This window comes from Chlorocebus sabaeus, chromosome 19, assembly GCF_047675955.1.
Source record: "Chlorocebus sabaeus isolate Y175 chromosome 19, mChlSab1.0.hap1, whole genome shotgun sequence".
Classification (NCBI taxonomy): Eukaryota; Metazoa; Chordata; class Mammalia; order Primates; family Cercopithecidae; genus Chlorocebus; species Chlorocebus sabaeus.
The window spans coordinates 34,442,384-34,462,048 of NC_132922.1; the positions used below are offsets into that span (position 1 = coordinate 34,442,384).

The 19,665-nt window shown below is 49.0% G+C and overlaps 1 protein-coding gene across 1 annotated transcript; it reads right to left on the reverse strand.

Moving 5' to 3' along the window:
• Positions 1 to 2,144: 2,144 nt before the first annotated feature.
• LOC103247857 (tubulin alpha-3 chain) lies at positions 2,145 to 7,918 on the reverse strand. The gene is made up of 4 exons (XM_008019851.3): positions 7,694 to 7,918; positions 6,596 to 6,744; positions 5,257 to 5,937; positions 2,145 to 2,493 (listed from the first exon to the last, which is right to left on the reverse strand). Exons 1-4 carry the CDS (start codon positions 7,812 to 7,814, stop codon positions 2,197 to 2,199), a joined length of 1,248 nt encoding a protein of 415 aa, XP_008018042.1. The 5' UTR covers positions 7,815 to 7,918; the 3' UTR covers positions 2,145 to 2,196.
• Between the last annotated feature and the right edge of the window lie 11,747 nt (positions 7,919 to 19,665).

Below are 19,665 nucleotides of genomic sequence, written 5' to 3' on the forward strand. Positions count from 1 at the left end.
TGCAGGGGGAACGTGCAGCTAACCAAGTCACAGGGTGGTCAAGGCACTGTCTCAGTCAGGACGAAGGAAAAGCTGGGGAGATGAAATGGGGGATCAAATACTGTGAATCAAGCAGGGGACACATGCCCTGGTTAGAGCCCACGGGACTGACCCTGCCAGCCTGCAGCAGAAGGGAGTCCTGGCCAAGGCACTCCACATGGGGGGCTGTGACCCCACAGGCAAGCCTGCTACCCGGGCACATTTTTCTCCTGGTGGGTCCCCTCACTCGGTCTTGCTAATGCTATCAACACCCTGAGCCCGGGGAAATATATTCAAGTAAAGCTCTGGCCCAAGTGTGATTGCAGATCTTTCTTGGCTATCTTCACACAAAAGAGTAAAGTAAGCAAATTACAAATCAAAGAAATTCTGAACCCGTGGCCTTCATCTGAGTGAGACTCTGGCGGTCAGAAGGAAAGTCTCAAGCATTCAGACTGTGGCAGGAACCCAGTCGTGGTATCCGCAGCTAAACCCAAGGGCAAGAGGCTTGACCACTATTTGCAGAACTCTCCGGTAGGTAGGAAACAACGTAAGAGTTTCCAAAATCGAAATCAGAAACCCAATTCCAGGACTTGGTGACTGCAGTACTTCCTGCCTGTCATTGTCTGGGGCAGCTCAGATGTACGGTCCAGCATGAACACACCTAGAGGATGAGGCGGCAAGCACCTGCTGCTGCTGCCACTGCTGGGACCGTCAGGGCAGACCAGGTTTGCTGTCCAGGCCAGGTGTGGACCGGCTGTGCCTACCTTCCCCTAAATGGACCTGTGATGTGTGTCCTTTCAAAACGTTCCCATGGCAGTGTGCTCCTTGCATGGCTTTGCTCCTGGAACACATCCTAAAGGATCCCCTGCACACTGCCAAGGGCTTCTGGAGCATGACCTGTCTTTACTGGTTCTGAGCCTCAGGACTCAGGGCTGATGCAGGGCCTCTAGCTGAAGCGGCCTTGATGGAAATATGTAGACACAAATGTTGCTCAAGGAGCATGAGTACAGTAGATGCTACAGTTACAGGGCTCACCCATTCCTAATCATTGTGATTTGTGCCTCCTCAGAAACACAGGCAGCACTGCCCTCGGGGGAGTGCTGGCCCTGGCGGAATGCAGCAGCCACAAAGGATCCAGCCAGAGGATGCCCCACCTGCCCGGCACTACCAGGCTGCCCAAGGGGGCAGGCGTGGGAAGAGCCCTACACAGAGCAGCACCTCGGATGGGGCAGAGACTTGTCACATCACTGTCCCCAGCAAAGGCTACATGTTGTCTCCTTCAGTTGGTGATACACCTTTCTGAGATGCAGAGCATCCAGGTCAGACATTCTCTACCATTTTTTTATTATATTAAGGCACTAACTTAGAATGAGGTTTTTGTGCCATTCCTGGTCGTGCCACAGCTGAACTAACCAGGTCCCTTCACCATGGGTCAACTTCCTGGCCCTGATTTGGGTTCTGAGAAAAGGCATCTGAATTGGCAAGTCTTTTATAAAGACGTCAGCAAAGCTTCACTTGAGGTGAAAGTGGGAGGTTTTCTACCACATTGATTGATGGTCAGGGAAGAGGGGCTGGGTGGCCATGTGTGTGCACAGAGGGCAAATACTGTCTTCCAGGTTTCTGTGGAAGGCTGGGTGTGTTGTGACCTTCTGTGGGTCACGAATGCTGTGCAGGACACAGTAACGCTTTTTCCCCCTTCTAAAATGTCCTGACCTTACACATCTGACCCACAGCTTTAGGGATTTCATGGACAAGTCCCATCCACAGACCTCAAATTTAAACACTGCACTTCTAGGCTCTTCTTTTTAGCCAGCATCACCCATCAATAGAGAAGCCCTCAAAATTGCAAATTCAGTTGAAAACCCTGACTCTGCTTCCCTAGAATTTAGGAAATCTATACACTGAACACTTGGCTTTGAAGAGTTTTCTCTGTGTCAAGTTACTTCTGTGGCAGCTCCTTAAGTATGTACCGTCCCGCTGCACCCAACCCCACACCAGCAGGGCAGACTGGCACCCCACCGCTGTCCATGCAGGCTCTGGGGGTCCCACGTGCTCCTGCAGGCAGATCTAAGCAGCATGACATACAGAGGTCTTGGTTTTATACAGAACCTTTAATTGCAAAGAACTTGAAAGCAGCCATGCTGGGGGTGGCAGTGGAGAACCCACCACACCCTCCCCTCAGTATTCTTCACCTTCTTCAGCCTCAGCTTCCACGGAATCCACGCCCACCTCTTCATAATCCTTCTCCAGAGCTGCCAGATCCTCACGGGCCTCAGAGAACTCCCCCTCCTCCATGCCTTCTCCCACGTACCAGTGCACAAAGGCCCGCTTGGCATACATGAGATCGAACTTATGGTCCAGGCGAGCCCAGGCCTCCGCGATGGCCGTGGTGTTGCTCAGCATGCACACAGCCCGCTGCACCTTGGCCAGGTCTCCCCCAGGGACCACCGTAGGGGGCTGGTAGTTAATGCCCACCTGCCGGAGAAGGGGAAGAAAGCAGTCTGTGAAGCTTGTATCAAACTTAGAAATGGTGGCTACTTTTCCTCAAACAGAAGACGCCCTGTAGGTGAACGGAATTCTCAGTTCACCACACAAATGTCACCAAGCCCTTTTCTGTGCCAGGCAGGGTGACAGTTTCAGACAACATATGTTTCCCAGGCTGGCCTCAAACTCCTGGGCTCAATCGATCCACCCCCCCAGCCTCCCAAAGTGCTAGGATTACAGGCATGAAGCAGCATGCCCAGCTTTTTATTTTTATTTTTTTAGAATAAAGTATTTTCTAAAGGATTTCTGTGCCCCTTTCTTAGGTGGTAGAACTTCATGTGGAAAAGGTAGGTTGAACTTAGTAGGAATTTTATGGGCATTTTGGGGAATCTTATAGGTGGTGTATATATTTACTTTAACTTGGGCATTACCATAAACTGCTTCACTACATCCTCCACTCCACTGTCTCATGAAGGGTTTGATTTAAAAAACAATGATTTTTTTGTGATGAAAACAGCAACAGTTACAGTGGCTCACACCCATTATCCCAGCTCTTTGGGAGGCCAAGACATCCATTGCTCGAACTCAGGAGTTCAAGACCAGCCTGGGCAACATGGCATGACCCTGTCTCTACCAAAAATACAAAAAATTAGCTGAGCATGATCTCATGCACCTGTGGTCCCAGATACTCAGGAGGCTGAGGTGGGAGGATCGCCTGAGCCTGGAGGGCAGAGGTTCCAATGAGCTGAGATCTCACCACTGCCTGGGTGACAGAGCAAGACCCTGTCTCCAAAAAAATAAAAAATAAAAGGCCAGGCGTGGTGGATCACGCCTGTAATCCCAACACTTTGGGAGGCTGAGGTGGGCAGATCACAAGGTCAGGAGATCGAGACCATACTGGCTAACATGGTGAAACCCCATCTCTACTAAAAATACAAAAATAAAATTAGCCAGGCGTGGTGGTGGGCACCTGTAGTCCCAGCTACTCGGGAGGCTGAAGTGGGAGAATGGCGTGAACCCAGGAGGAGGAGCTTGCAGTGAACCAAGATCACTTCGCTGCACTCCAGCCTGGGTGACAGAGTGAGACTCCGTCTCAAAAAAAAAAAAAAAAAAACCAGCAATGTCTTTATTTCTCTTCTGGGAAGTCTAGTAATTTTGACCTGGGTTTGCCTCAGACACAAAATCTGTCCCCACCTTCCACTGACACAAAAGTAACCTTGCTGTCCTCTTTCAGCTTTATCAGTAGTTGGTTACTAAATCTTGTGGCATTTCTCTGTTGAGCCTGCGCGTCCTTGTGCTGTGCTTTCCCTGCTGCCTCTGGCTTAGACCCCCACCACCTCTGTCGGGAGAGACCACTGCAGTCAGCTCTGACTGGGATTTCCTACTGTGAGTATCTCTTCCTGTCCTTCAGGGGTTAGCACAGCTGCTGGACTAGCCACCTAATTTTGTAAGTTCTTGTCTGAACATAGCCACCATAGCCACCACACCCCTTCATTTGTAGATTGATTTTGCTATCCAACAGCAGAGTGGGGTAGGCATGACAGTGGTTGTGTGACCTGTAAGGCCTAGAATTTTTATGATCTTGTCTTTTTTTTCTTTTTTTGTTTTGAGACAGAGTCTTGTACTGTCACCTAGGTTAGAGTACAGTGAGGTGATATCTTTTCACTGCAACCTCCACCTCCTGGGTCCCAGTGATTCTCCTGCCTCAGCCTCCTGAGTAGCTGGAATTACAGGTGCCCACCACCATACTTGGCTAATTTTTGTATTTTTAGTAGAGATGGGGTTTTGCCCTGTTGGCCAGGCTGGTGTCAAACTCCTGACCTCAGGTGATCCACCTGCCTTGGCCTCCCAAAGTGCTGGATTAAAGGCATGGGTCACCATGCCCAACCAATTTTTGTATTTTTATTGGAGAGCTGTGATCACCACACTGCACTTCAACCTGGTTGACAGAGTGGGATTCTGTCTCAAAAAAGTAAATAAATAGGGTTGAGCACAGTGGCTCATGCCCATAATCCCAGCATTTTGGGAGCTAAGGCGATCAGATCACTTAAGGCCAGGGATTTGAGACCAGTCTGGCCAACATGGTGAAATCCCTTTACTAAATACACAAAAATTAGCTGGGTGCGGTGGTGCATGCCTGTGGTCCCAGCTACTCAGGAGGCTGAGGTGAGAGAATCACTTGAGCCTGGGAGGCAGAGGTTGCAGTGAGCCGAGATCACACCACTGCACTCCAGCCTTCTCAGCAACAACAACAACAAAATAAGTAAGTAAAGTTCATCACAGATATGTAGTGTAATGACTCAGAGAGTTCAAAAGACATTGCTGGGCCAGGCGCGGTGGCTCACGCCTCTAACCCCAGCACTTTGGGTGGCCAAGGTGGGTGGATCACCTGAGGTCAGGAGTTCAAGACCAGCCTGGTCAACATGGCAAAACCCTGTTTCTACTAAAAACATAAAAAGTAACCAGGCGTGGTGGTGGGTGCCTGTAATTCCAGCTACTTGGGAAGCTGATGGAGACTGCAGTGAGCTCAGATCACACCACTGCACTCCAGTCTGGGCGACAAAGCTAGACTCTGCCTCAAAAAAAAGACATCACTGAATTAATTATCACTCTGGTTCACTAATTTATGTCCATGCGCCTAGCCCATGGAACGGGGGTAGTCTCCTCAAAGGATGCGGGCCTTCAGGGGCAGCATTACTCTGTGTGTCTGTTGCTTGCTGAAAGAGACAAGAACTCCACACTACCCAGTCATACCTTAAATCCAGTTGGGCACCAATCCACAAACTGGATGGTGCGCTTGGTCTTGATGGTGGCGATGGCCGCGTTGACATCTTTTGGGACCACATCCCCCCTGTACAACATGCAGCATGCCATGTACTTGCCATGGCGAGGGTCACACTTGACCATCTGATTGGCTGGCTCGAAGCAGGCATTGGTGATCTCCGCCACGGACAGCTGCTCATGGTAGGCCTTCTCGGCTGAGATGACTGGGGCGTAGGTGGCCAGGGGGAAGTGGATGCGGGGATACGGCACTAGGTTGGTCTGGAATTCTGTCAAGTCCACATTCAAGGCCCCATCAAATCGCAGAGAGGCCGTGATGGAGGACACGATCTGCCCAATCAGACGATTAAGGTTGGTGTACGTGGGACGCTCAATGTCCAGGTTGCGCCGACATATGTCATAGATGGCTTCATTGTCAACCATGAAGGCACAGTCAGAATGTTCTAGGGTCGTGTGGGTGGTCAGGATGGAGTTGTAGGGTTCCACCACGGCTGTGGAGACCTGGGGGGCTGGGTAAATGGCAAACTCTAGCTTGGACTTCTTGCCATAATCCACTGAGAGCCGCTCCATGAGCAGAGATGCAAACCCAGAGCCAGTGCCGCCCCCGAAGCTGTGGAAGATGAGGAAGCCCTGCAGTCCTGTGCACAGATCCGCCTGAGAGAAACCAGACAACGTGAGCCAATGCCCGTGGAAGCCACACCACCAACCTCCACCAAGCCAGGGCCACTTCTCTTTGCCCCTGAAGACTTGATATGGATTCAAATCATCCATAATAAACACACAGTACACATTGAAGCAAAGAAAAGCAGACAAAGATCTACAGACAAATCACCATGCATGCTTCAGACTAAGACCACTGCAGACTCAATCGGACTCAAGACGCTGGTCTAAGTTTTTTTTTTTTCCTTTTTCTTTTTTTTTTTTTTTTTTTGAGATAGAGTCTCACTCTGTTGCCCCGGTTGGAGTGCAATGCCATGAGCTCGGCTCGGTACAACCTCTGTCTCCTGGGCTCAAGTCATTCTCCTGCCTCAGCTTCCTGAGTAGCTGGGACTACAGGCAGGCACCACCATGCCTGACTAATTTGTGTATTTTTAGTAAAGACAGGGTTTCACCATGTTGGCCAGGCTGGTCTCAAACTCTTGACTTCAGGTAACTGCCCACCTTGGTCTCCCAAAGTGTTGGGATTACAGGCATGAGTCACCAGATCCGGCCAAAGTGCTAGTCTAAGTTTTGACAAAATGACCTCCCCTTCACAATCCAAGATCTATCCTCCTGTGCAGGACAATGGTCACAGGAAGCCTTCTCTTCTTACCAGTTTGCGGATCCGGTCCAGGACCAGGTCGACAATCTCCTTGCCGATGGTGTAATGGCCTCTGGCATAATTATTAGCCGCATCTTCCTTCCCAGTGATCAGCTGCTCTGGGTGGAAGAGCTGCCTGTAGGTTCCTGTGCGCACTTCATCTACAAAAGAGACCGAATGTACTGTGAATCTTTAAGGCCTGTACTCACCAAGATGAACACATTCCAGGACTGTTCACTTCTACAAAGTACATGCTGTTCAAAGTACATGACCTACATGTTGTAGCTCAACAGTGGCAGGGTCTGGTAGAAAATGTCTCTGTGTGATAACCAAAGTGCAAATGTGTGATAATCAAACTGCAATTTATGACTCTAGGAAGTTAAACTCAGCTTGCAGTACAAATGTCAGCACTACCAGTTCTCAGTGAAGGGAAATAAGCTGTAGCACCCACACACAGGTAATTCTACAGGTACATAATTCTTTCCTACATGTAGCTACATCAAAGGCTGCAAGTTAAAACTCTTACAAACTGGGAAGTCACCAGGTCAATGTGACTTCTGCAGCAGTCCCATCAGGGCATCCTGTGTGGCCTGGGCCCCACAGGCTTTCAGGTGACACTGTCATCTCATATGGGGCCACTGAAAGGGGCTGTCTCTTTGCAGTTCTTCTTGGAAACTACCTTGGGCTACTAATCTGGAGGAAGCAAATGACTGTGCTATACTTAACCTTCTATGCCTAAGATGCAGGTCAAGACTCCCGTGCACCAGCATAAGAGAGTGCACAGCATTCAGGAGGGAACCAATGCCACTGTGCCCTGCAGGCAGGGCCACCTGAGCAGGGCTGAGGCAGCCAGAGGGAATGTCTCCACAGCCCATCTTATTGCTGCCAAAGCAGCTTTTCCCTGTAGGTCAGGTTTTCCTAAATGAGGAGCCGAGTCTCACAGACACTTTAATCGTGAACCTTTCAGTTTCTCTCTTAACAACACCATGGGCATATGCTTGTCTATCTCATACCTTCTGCAGGAGGATTCAAAGGAGCCCACATGGGGCTTTACCGATGATGCTCTCCCATCCTCCCAGGAAAGCTGCCATCCAGGGCCCGAGCACCTACCAACCACAGTGGGCTCCAGGTCCACAAACACTGCTCTGGGCACGTGCTTGCCAGCCCCAGTCTCACTGAAGAACGTGTTGAAGGAGTCGTCCCCGCCACCAATGGTTTTATCACTTGGCATCTGACCATCAGGCTGAATTCCATGTTCAAGGCAGTACAGTTCCCAGCAGGCATTGCCGATCTGGACACCTGCCTGCCCCACGTGGATAGAGATACACTCGCGCTGTGAACCGGAACATAAATGTAGACCCATTCATTTCAAGGCAACTTGAAGCTATATGGCATGCAAAATATTCTAATTTAATATTCGTATAGTGCTTCAGTATCTGGTGCTTTCACAATTGATATTTCCTAGGAGGGTTAGGTGACTGACCCCTTAATCCCTGTGAAAACTTACTTGATCTAAACCATCCTAGCTGCTAAGTTCCAGAGGTAGCCCTAGAACCTAACGTTTGCCACTACACAAAAATTAGATTATTTTAAAACTTGGAAGCCATGTAATGCCAATAATCAACCCCACATTATAGCCAGTCACAGTAATGCTCTGAAGAGTACACAGCAGTTTTTGATTATGTCCTGATCAAAGGATAAGGTAATCAGGTTGGGTAAAGAAATAGAGAGTAGGTCCCAGGTCACTGTGGTCCAAGCCCAGGTGTTCAGTATGTGTCCTCTCTCTGCACCCCCAGATCTACCTTCCATCATTCACCACCTGCTCTTTGCTCCCAGAGGCTGACCCATGAGGACAGTGTCAGAGGCCTATCTTGCCCTCTGGCTTCGTGCTGGTTTGTTCAATGACAGGCAGCAGCAGGAGACCAGGAGGCTGGAGGAGGCATCAGGGTACTCTCCCCTTGGCCCCTTCCTGCTCAACTTTCATGGGTGATCCAAATCCCTCCATCAAGGCCACACTTTTCCCAAGTGGCCCTCTTCATAAAGTAACCCTCTCAAGTTTTTGTAAGCACTCCCTCCCCTCCACCCCTTGAAGCCTAGGAGTGTAATGGCTCCCAGACGTCATCAGTGCTGGGACACTGCACTGTCCTTTAGTGGTTTCTTTAAACCCTGCCAAGCTGGGTGTGGTGGTTCACGCCTATAATTCCAGCACCCTGGGAGGCTGAACTGAGATCGCTTGGGACCAGTTTGAGACCAGCCTGGGCAACTATGAAAAAAAAAATTATTATTATTTTTTTGAAACAAGAGGCTCACTCTGTCACCCAGGCTGGAGTGCAGTGGCACAATCTCAGCTCACTGCAGCCTCTGCCTCCCGGGTTCAAGCAATTCTCCTGCCTCAGCCTCCCAAGTAACTGGGACTACGGACCACTACGCCCAGCTGATTTTTTGTATTTTTAGTAGAGACGGGGTTTCACCGTGTTAGCCAGGATAGTCTTGAGCTCCTGACCTTGTGATATGCCCGCCTCGGCCTCCCAAAGTGGTGGGATTACAGGCATGAGCCACCGCACCCAGCCGAAAAATTTAAACATTAGCCAGGTGTGGTGGCACACACCTGTAGTCCCAGCTACTCAGGAGGCTGAGGAAGAAGGATCACTGGAGCTCAGGGGTTCAAGACTGCAGTGAGCCGTGATCCTGCAACTGTGCTCCAGCCTGGGCAACAGAGCTGTTGAAACCGCCTCAAAAAAAAAAAAAAAAAAAAAACAAAGATACTTGACAGACCACGGCCATAGCTATTCAGACTTGGGACTTGCATATCTGTTCTTTATGTGAATGTGTTGGTTGCTTTTTTTTTTTTTTTTTTTGAGGCAGGGTGTCTCTCTTGTCACCCAAGCTGGAGTGCAGTGGCACCACCGTGACTCACTGCAGCCCGGAAGTCAGTCCTGGGCTCAGCGACCCTCCCACCTCAGCCTCCCGAGTAGCTGGAACCACAGATCCACGCCACCACCCTGGGAATTTTTGTATTTTTAGTAGAGAAGGGTTTTCGCCATATTGGCCAGGCTGGTGCGGAGCCCCTGACCTCAGGGGATCCCCCGCCTCCACCTCCCCAAGGGCTGGGATTCCAGGCGTGAGCCACGAGCCCACCCACCGTGTTGCTTTTAGGTGAATGAGGCAATGTTTTAGCAGCGTCTGAGCTTTAATTGCTGATCTGACCAATGTCCACAGCCCCAGCCTCCATCGGCTAAGGCTCCTGAGGTTCCTCACTGGTTTCCAGTAGCACTGAGACATTTGGAGACCGGAAAGCGGGAGCAGCGCCCTCTTCAGGACGTGACACCGCTGTTTGCTGTCTGGGGGACGGGACCCCGTCAATGCTCCCCGTCCAACAACTCAAGGCCGGCAGCTTCCTCTAAAACAAAAGCTGCCGTCCCTGCCCTGGAGCCTGCAGACCCAGTAGACGACCCCGTGTCCCGCCCTGGGCCCCGCGTCCTTCTCTGGCCTCCTCTCTGCACCCGCAACAGCATCCCTCCGTCCAGCCACCTCAAGAGACCAACTTCGTCCACCCTCCAGCCTGGAGGTCTGCGGGTTAGGAGTGACCAGGCCTTACCATCTTGAGCTCCGCCGCTGCTGCAGTCCAACGCTACTACCCGACAGAAACGGCCGCTGCAGCTGCACACGTCCAACTACAGCCTCCCACCGCACGCTCTCTGGGATTGGCTCGCTGGTGCCAGGCCACCATTGGTCCAGAGCTCTGGGGAGGCGGGCCAAGGCTTTGATCCCAGTTTCAATTGGCTGTTGCTCAATAAACGTAGTGGGGACGCCCTCTGATTGGAGGCAGGATTGGCGGGAAGGCAGCAGGCTCAGAGGGGGCCCTCTGATTGGATGCAGGAGCGGCGGGAAGGTCGTGCGGTCAGAGGGCAGTGCGTGGGCTGAGACGTTTCTGGGGGTCCTCTGAGCTGGGTTGGAGCTGCTGGTGCGCCTTTGTGGGTCGGGGTACATTGCTTTGTAAGTAAGCTCTCAGCCTGGCAGTGGCTTGACCACGAACTTGTTTCGCTGCCTCCTCCCCAGTTGCCCCAGGCCGGCTTCTCTGGAGGTGCCTTATTCAGATCTTTGCAAACAGGGCCGCCTTTGAGAGGCCTTCCGGGCATCTACCCAACTCTCAGCAGCACTGCAATCACCCCACCTTCCCACCCGGCACCCGGGAAGTGGCGGGATTCGATCACTTTTGTGATCTGAAAGGAAAAAGTGGGTCTCAGTTTGGGTTTTCCCAGTTTGGGTCTCGGTGGCTCATGCCTGTAATCCCATCACTTCGGAGGCAGAGGCGGGTGGATCACCTGAGGTCAGGAATTCGAGACCAGCCTGGCCAACATGGTGAAATCCCATCTCTACTAAAAATACAAAAACTAGCCGGGCATGGTGGGCGCGCCTGTAATCCCAGCTACTCGGGAGGCTGAGGCAGGGGAATTGGGTGAACCCGGGAGGCAGAGGTTGCAGTGAGCTGAGATCGCAGTGCATCCTGGGCGAGACTCCGTCTCAAACAAACAAACAAACAAACAAAAAATTATAAAAAGGAAGAAGCAGAGGTAAAATTAATATAGGTGGAGAGGTTGGGCCGGGTGCAGTGACTTAGGCCTGTAATTCCAGTGCTTTGGGAGGCCTCCGCGGGAGGATTGCTTGAGGTCAGGAGTTTGCAACCAGCCTGGTCTAGGTGGTGAGACCCGCCCTGCCCCCGTTTCTACAAAAAATAAAAACATAATAAAATTAGCCGGGCATGTTGGTGGGTTCCTGTAATCCCAGCTACTTGGGAGGCTGAGGCGCAAGAATCGCTTGAATCTGGGAGGTGGAGGTTGCACTGAGCCGAGATTGTGCCACCGCACTCCAGCCTGGGTGACAGAGGGAGACTCCGTCTCAAAAAAAAACAAAAAAAAAAAAACAAAAAAAAACACTAGTTTATTTGGGCCAAGTTTGAGAATTGCAACCCTGGAGATGCAAGTTGCCTTAATATACACTCTAATTAGCAGCAGTTACAAATGGGTTTTTAAAGGAAAAGAAGGGGCAGTTTCTAAATTGTTTACCAAGAATTTAAATAATAGAGACGGAATCTTGCTGTGTTGCCCAGCCTGGTCTTGAACTCCTGGCCTGAAGGGAGCCTCCCACCTTGGCTGGCCTGGCCAGAGGAATGTACATTAAAATAACATAAACTGTTTATTGGCTCTGTATTGTCTTTTGTATCACAAATTCCAGTAGCAGGAAGATAAAGCTAATCAGAAACAAAATGCCTGAAGTCACACCCTGACTGAATATGTGAAGTCCCACGTTCCTGTCTCTCTCGGCCTGATGCATTCTGCACACCTCGCGTAACTCAAAGTGCTTTGAACACTTTTTCTTTTCTCTTTAGTGAGAAGGACGGGGTTTACAGCCACCAGGAAAGGGGAAGGCACAGCCCTGTCCTGGGAAGACCAGAGTGTGGACACAATACCCATATCGAAGGAGTCTGGAACGGTCACGTGGTTCTTCCTTATTTATTTATTGTTTATTTATTTATGTTTTGGACAGTGGTTCTCACCATGTTGACCAGGCTGGACTCAAAACCCCCGGACTCAAGTGATCCTCTTGCCTCAGCCTTTCTTGCAGGCTGGGACTACAGGCACGGGATTCTTCCCAGTTTGATTCTTCCATTCCTAAAGATCATCTTAACAGTATGTATTCAGTTCTGGGAACGGCACCAGAAGAGACGTGCTGGCTTTCCCCCAGCTCATCACCAGGGTTCAGCACCCCATCATGGCATCTCCCTAGAGGATGGTCAAGGAGGCCTTTAACTTTCCCTCCTGAGAGGAGAGCAGAGAAGAGAGAGGGAGCTCCCCCAGTGGGATGGGACTCATGAGGTCCGTGAATTGAGACTTTTCTGTGGACTTTGGGGACCTCTGAACAGTGCGATCAGGTCTGCCCTTAGAAGGATGTTTTGGCACAAGGAGGCGGGGCAGGGAGGGAGTTCTGTGGAGAGCCAGGGAAACTTGAGGAGGCCTCTAGCCCCCTCCTCTTCTCCCCAGGAGGGTAAATCCTTCCATCTTAGTTGGCTCTGGGTGCCCTAAAAAAAATACCATTGACTGAGTGACTTAAACAACAGGATTTTAGTTTCTCACAGTTCTGGAGGCTAAAAGTCCCAGAGGCCTCTTGTCCTGGCTTGCACACAGCTGCCTTCTCACTATGTCCTCCCACAGGGTGGGGGAAGGCAGCACTCAAGCTCCCTGGTCTCTTATAAGGACACAAATCCTATTGGATCAGGGCCCACACTTATGACCTCACATAATCTTCACCATCTCCTTATAGGCCCTGTCCCCAAATACAGTCACATTGGGGACTGAAGCTTCAGTGTCTAATAATGGGGGGAACACAGTTCAGTCCACAGCTCTCCCCTTCCTCAGGGCTCCAACCACATCATGCACAGAACTCAGCTGTAGCCCGTGTCACACGGTGCTCTTCAGTACAGTCATGCGTCCCTCAGAGGCTGGGGTACGTTCTCGGAAATCATCAGGCAATTTCGTTGATGTGAGAACATCATAGAGTGTACTTAGACCAACCTAGATGGAGCGGCCTACTGCACACCTAGGCCACGTGGTACAGCCTATTGCCCCTCAGCTACAGACCTATACAGTAAGGATTTGTGTATCTAAACACAGAAAAGCTACACGAAAAATATGGTATTATAATCTAATGGGACCACTGTTATATATGCTGTCTGATGTCCGAAACATCGTTATACGCCACATGACTTCAATATTTATTTTTCCGATTATAAAAGCAACATATTCCCAGTAGAGAGTGTGGAAAATTAGCAACAAAATATTTATTCGACTGTAAATGACAAAAGAAAAATTGAGTCTTGGACGTGCCCATTTTTACGGTAAGTTATGATTCCATAACTGACTTGTAGTAGACAGTATTTCTGGCCTTGTGTATTGTGTAAAATACTGGCCTTGCCTTGTGTAAAATACACAAGTATTGCTGCCTTGTGTATTTTATTTAGTATACAGTACTAAAAAAAAACTTGTCAATTATTAAATCCTTGCAGTAAGTCAGCTAACAAAGTTTACATATAGTCAGTACACAGAAAGGAGCACAAATGATTTCCTCTTTTGCTTAGATTCAAACAGGCTTGAGTGACAACTTGAGGACAAGGACACTTTGCCAAGATTTTATGCAGCAGCTGGTGGGGCCAGAGAGGCAGCATGGTGCGGCAGGAGAATGAGGACCTGTGCGAGGTAGGTGACTCGGTTCTGGGTGAGAAAGGCTTACGAGACTTTGCAGAGCTTTGTGAGGTTGAGTTCATATAGATGTTTAAAGACCTCTTTGGGACTCCTGCTCATGGGCTGTCCCTGCTGCATGCCGGACACCAGGGCCAAGCCTGGTTCTAGGGACCAGCTGGTTGCTGCATAGCTCGTGTCAGCTGGCTGAGCCTGGCTCCCAGTCATGGCTGCCTACTAGCGTCCTGCGTGTGGCAGGCACCCACTTCACAGTCATCTGTCTTCTCCAGTTCAACCCCACAAAGTAAGCAGCAACTCCTCCACCCCTGCCAGTTTTGATGAGGAACTATGTCTGTGACATCTGCAGTGACATGCTGTGCCTGACACCAATGACTCCCCCTTCTCTCTCCACTATGCCCCCCTGCTCTTAGAAGGGGTGTCTTTGTGATGACAGGGAGCTGCAAAAGAGACCATTTGGTAAAATATGGGTATTTCCCCCATAACTCCGTTATACATTTGGTTTTTAGTAATATACGTGAAACTTTATGTTCAAATGCCAGTGTAGTAATAACACAATTAGGTTCTGTTTTCTAAAATACATTCATTTATACACTTAAGTCCTTGGACCTATAGTTTGTGATCTGTCCTCTAAAACGTGCCAGATTTTAAACTCAGATTGCTTCTTGAGATCATCTGTGGTGTCATTTCCCTGCAGGACTTGTCTGGGACTGCAGCGTGGGCTGTGTGGCGTCTCATTGCGTAACGTAGTCACAGTAACTCAGCCGGGCAGAGAGGCCTGGGGAGGCCTTTCCTCCCCGTGGGGGGCTGCCCTGCCAGCTTGCTCCACGTCTCCTCACTTCCAGTCTTAGTCCAGCAGGTGTGACGGCGACTAAACAGCCGGATTGCTGAGTAGATCAGCTGCACGGAGGTCAGGGTCATCAGGGCAGCAAGTGGTAAGGTTGGGCTGTCAGTGCAGCTGATCTCACGGTAAGTCCAGCTGTGGCTCTCCCCCCAGGGAGACTTGGATTTAAATCTTTTTCTTCTTAATTTTCTTTTCTTTCTTCTTTTTTATTTTTTTTTAAGAGATGAGGTCTCACCATTTTGCCCAGGCACTGGTCTTGAACTCTTGGGCTCAAGTGAGCCTCTCTCCTAAGTCTCCCAAAGTGCTGGGATTACAAGCATGGCCCACCGTGTCTGGCCTGATTTAAATCTTAAGTACTTTGTGTGTGTGTGTGTGTGTGTGTGTGTGTGTATGTGTGTGTATTTCTGTTTCCACTTATGTTTAAGTAACTAGATTGAGTGCCCAAATGCTTTATTCACCTTTGCACTTGTGTAGATGACATCAGGCAGAGGTTGGCGTTCCAGAGCCAGCTGTCCTGCTGGAAGCTACTCCATGCAGTTGCAGGGTCTTGCTTGGTGTGGGGTTGGTGCTCAGCCCCTGAGCCCAGGTGGTCTTCCCATTGCATATCTGGCTGGGGTGAGGTGAGCACAGGGCTTTTTCCAAGCAGGGGATTTCTCCAATCTTTGACTTTAATGTGTAACCAGCATTGGCTGTCACTTGTAACTCTTTAATATAGTGTAAGACTAAACCTTCCAGGCCTTTGTTAAGCAAACATAAAACATCTAGAATTGTGATTATTTTTTTTTCAGCAATTGGTTGAAGCCTCAGAGTTACTGAAATCCCAGGCCAAAGAACTCAAAGATGCCCATCAGCAGCAAAGGCTGGCCCTGCAGGACTTGTTGGAGCTCAGTGAGCTGGTGGCAGAGCTCTGCTCCCAGAAGCAGAAGGTGTGGGACAAGGAGGAGGAGATGGAGGTGGCCATGCAGAAAGTCAACACGATGCGGCAGGAGATCTGAAGATCCACGAAGCTCAGAAAGAGGAAGCTGTTTAGATGTTTCAGCGATGGTATTGACTGAACTCTCTTTCATTTTTTTATTGTTATACTTTAAGCTCTGGGGTACGTTGTATGATCTTAATAAAACATCTTTGAAAACTTGAACTGCATTATGTAAATTACTTTAAAATGGATCTTAAATTTTTGGGAAACCAAGTAAGTTGATCTGCCAACCATGTATGTTGTTCTCATCCCTCAATATCTATCTGTAAAATTATTAAAAGAGGTTCCTGTGGTACCAAGTTTTTAAAATTCTCTTTTAAGTAAGTAGAGGGTATTTATGCTGTGCTGTGCTGTAGCCTGGCTTAAGTGAGTAAGAGCATCTGCAGTCCATACAAGGCCAGTGGCAGCAGAAAGGCAAATCACAGCCTAGGACTCTTCAAGCCACTTGCTTTAAACCAGTGCTTCTGACATGTCTTGGCCTCAGCACTCCTTTACCCTCTTATGTATTATAAAGGACCCCAAAGAGCTTCTACTTACATAGATTACAGACCTCAATATGCACCATAACAGAAATCAAAGCTGAGAATTCTTTCAGTGCAAAAACCCATTACATATTAACATAACAGTTGTACTGAAAAGTAACTATTTCTTTAAAAATTTAGTGAGAATGGCATTTTAATGTTTTTAATGTTTCTTTTTCTTTTTTTTTTTTTGGAGATAGAGACTTACTCTGTTACCAGGCTGGAGTGCAGTGGTGTGATCTTGGCTCACTGCAACCTCCACCTCCCTAGTTCAAGCAATTCTCCTGCCTCAGCTTCCCAAGTAGCTGGGACTACAGGTGTGCGCCACCATGCCCTGCTGATTTTTGTAGTTTTAGTAGAGATGGGGTTTCACCATGTTGGCCAGGATGGTCTCAATCTCTTGACCTCGTGATCTGCCCGCCTTGGCCTCCCAGAGTGCTGGGATTACAGGCGTGAGCCACCACGTCTGGCCATATTTTTAATGTTTCTTTAATATCTGGCTTAATAGAAAACACTTGGATCCTCATGTCTGCTTCTGCACTTAATCTGTTTTGATACACTGTTCTGGATGAAGTATGTAAACAACTCCTGGCTTCTACAGAAGCTAATTATTCAAAGAGGTTCCTGTGGTACTAAGTTTTTAAAACTCACTTTTAAGTAAGTAGAGTGTATTTATGCTCTAACAAATCTCAGGATTCCAGTGTTCTCAGCCCCCACTTTGAGAACTGCTGCCCTGGGTGTTCTAAGTGTTCTGCTGTTGATAAGTGACATGTTTTAAGCAATGCTTAGTTTAAAATTGGATTAAAGTCCAGGGGCAGTGGCTCACACCTCTAATCCCAGCACTTTGGGAGGCCAAGGTGGGCAGGTGGCTTGAGATCAGGAGTTTGAGACCAGCCTGGGCAACATAATGAAACCCCATCTCTACTAAAAGTACAAAAAACTGACTGTGGCCAGGCGCAGGGGCTCACACTTGTAATCCCAGCACTTTGGGAGGCTGAGGTGGGCAGATCACCTGAGGTTGGGAGTTTGAGACCAGCCTAATATGGTGAAACCCCGTCTATACTAAAAACAAAAATTAGCCAGCCTGTGGTGGCACATGCCTGTAGTCCCAGCTACTCAGGAAACTGAAGCAAGAGAATCTCCTGAACTCAAGGCAGAGGTTGCAGTGAGCCGAAATCACGCCACAGAACTCCAGCCTGGGCCACAGAGGGAAACCCTGTCTCAAAAAAAAAAAAAAAAAAAAAAAAACCAAGAAAGAAGAAAAAAAGGAGTAACTGGGGTTGTGACATGCACTTGTGGTACAAGATACTCAGGGATCGGCTGGGCACAGTGGCTCAGGCCTGTAATCCCAGCACTTTGGGAGGCTGAGGCAGGTGGATCACAAGGTCAGGAGATTGAGACCATCCTGGCTAACAGGGTGAAACTCCGTCTCTACTAAAAATACAAAAAAAAAAAAAAAAAAAAATAGCTGGGCATGGTGGCGGGTGCCTGTAGTCCCAGCTACTCAGGAGGCTGAGGCAGGAGAATGGCAGGAACCCGGGAGGTGGAGCTTGGAGTGAGCCGAGATCGTGCCACTGCACTCCAGCCTGGGCAACAGAGCAAGACTGTCTCAAAAAAAAAAAAAAAAAGAAAAGAAAGATACTCAGGAGTCTGAGGTGGGAGGATCACTTAAGCCTGGGAGGTGGAGGTCGCAGTGAGCTGAGATCGCACCACTGTACTCCAGCCTGGGCGACAGAGGTAGACTCTGTCTCAAAAAAATTATATGAAAATTTACTTAATGAACTCCACGAATGAGAAGGCCTGGAAGCATATGCTCATGTTCCTTTCAGGTTCAGGGCTTTTTGCCCTTTAGCCACAGAATACCTATTTGTTTTCTTAGATGGTTTATTTTGGAACCCAAATATATTTATTGTTGTAGCCAGTTGCCACTTGAGTTAACGAAACCCCTAACTAAGGATTACCATTCCACATATGGATGCAATGATACATTGCCTGGGATTTGCTCTCTAATGGTTTGGGTGTAGGCAGAGATGAAGCAGGCTCGGCTGAGTTGCTCACTGTCAAAGCTGGGTGCCAGGCACATGGGGTTCATTACCCTCTCTTCTGTGTGCATTTGAAATCATGCATTTAAAAAGTGAATCAGTGTTTTGCAGATATAAGAAGTACTTGTTTTCACAAATCAGTCTCCTTTCTTGAAATCTAATCTAAAGTATCAAATTAAATTAAAATTTGAACTTGCTTTATTACTAACGGACCATTTCAGCAGAACCCTGAAGTGTATTTCAGAAACTTTAATTTGTGATAAGATTTGATGAAGGATGAAAAAATACAAAGGTCTTTCCAGGTCTTGTTCTCTTAGAGGTTCTTTGGGTGAAGATCTAATTGGTGAGGCTGTGCTTCCTTTGTGTTAATGAAAAGCGCATCTTCCTTTTGTAGCTGGAAGCTCAGCTCAAGGACCCTGTTGCTGAGGCCTCAAAGCAATGCAAAGTTCATGAGCACAGTGCAGACTGAACAAGAAGGAAGTGAGGCCCTCCAGGTGGTTCTGGGTTAGGGTCTTTACTCCATTTTTTTTTTTTTTTTTTGAGATGGAGTCTCACTCTGTCACCCAGGCTGGAGTGCAGTGGTGCAGTCTCGACTCACTGCAAGCTCCACCTCCTCTGTTCACGTCATTCTCCTGCCTCAGCCTCCCAAGTAGCTGGGACTATAGGCACCCACCTCGCCCAGCTAATTTTTTGTATTTTTAGTAGTAACAGTGTTTCACCATGTTAGCCAGGATGGTCTCGATCTCCTGACCTTATGATCCTCCCGCCTTGGCCTCCCAAAGTGCTGGGATTACAGGCATGAGCCTCCACGCCCGGCCAGGGTCTTTACTCTTAACTGAGACAGAAAGCTCATCCTTGCTGATGCCATCACGTGGACATCACCTTGTGTAATATGCTGGTCCCAAGGCAGTTCCAGACAAGACAGGGATGTGGAGAGGTGGGGCAGGCCCCTGCCTTCTTGACTGCTTTCATGTTTGAAAGCCAAGGGGATTAATCCATTCTCCCCCAGCTATGAAGATTTACCTTAGCCGGGCATGATGGCACACACCTGTAATCCCACCTACTCAGGAGGCTGAGGCAGGAGAATTGCTGCAACCCGGGAGGTGGAGGTTTCAGTGAGCCAAAGTCGCAACATTGCACTCCAGCCTGGGTGACAGAGTGAGACTCCATCTCAAAAAAAAAAAAAGGAATTACCTAATTACCTGACTCCAGGCGTGGTGGCTCATGGCTGTAATCCCAGCACTTTGGGAGGCTGAGACAAGTGGATCACCTAAGGTCAGGAGGTCAAGACCAGCCTGACCAACATGGTGAAACTCCATCTCTACTAAAAATATCAAAAATTAGCTGAGCATGGTGGCGGGCACCTGTAATCTCAGCTACTCGGGAAGCTGAGGCAGGAAAATCGCTTGAACCTGGAAGGCAGAGGTTGCAGTAAGCCGAGATCCC

Excerpts from the sequence above, each read along its gene's own strand:
- LOC103247857 (XM_008019851.3), bottom strand. The coding sequence starts at position 7,814 with ATGCCAAGTGATAAAACCATTGGTGGCGGGGACGACTCCTTCAACACG. Across the intron at positions 5,938-6,595 it reads TGGACCGGATCCGCAAACTG|GCGGATCTGTGCACAGGACT; the intron begins GTAAGAAGAGAA and ends GGTTTCTCTCAG. Across the intron at positions 2,494-5,256 it reads GGTGCCCAACTGGATTTAAG|GTGGGCATTAACTACCAGCC; the intron begins GTATGACTGGGT and ends CTTCTCCGGCAG.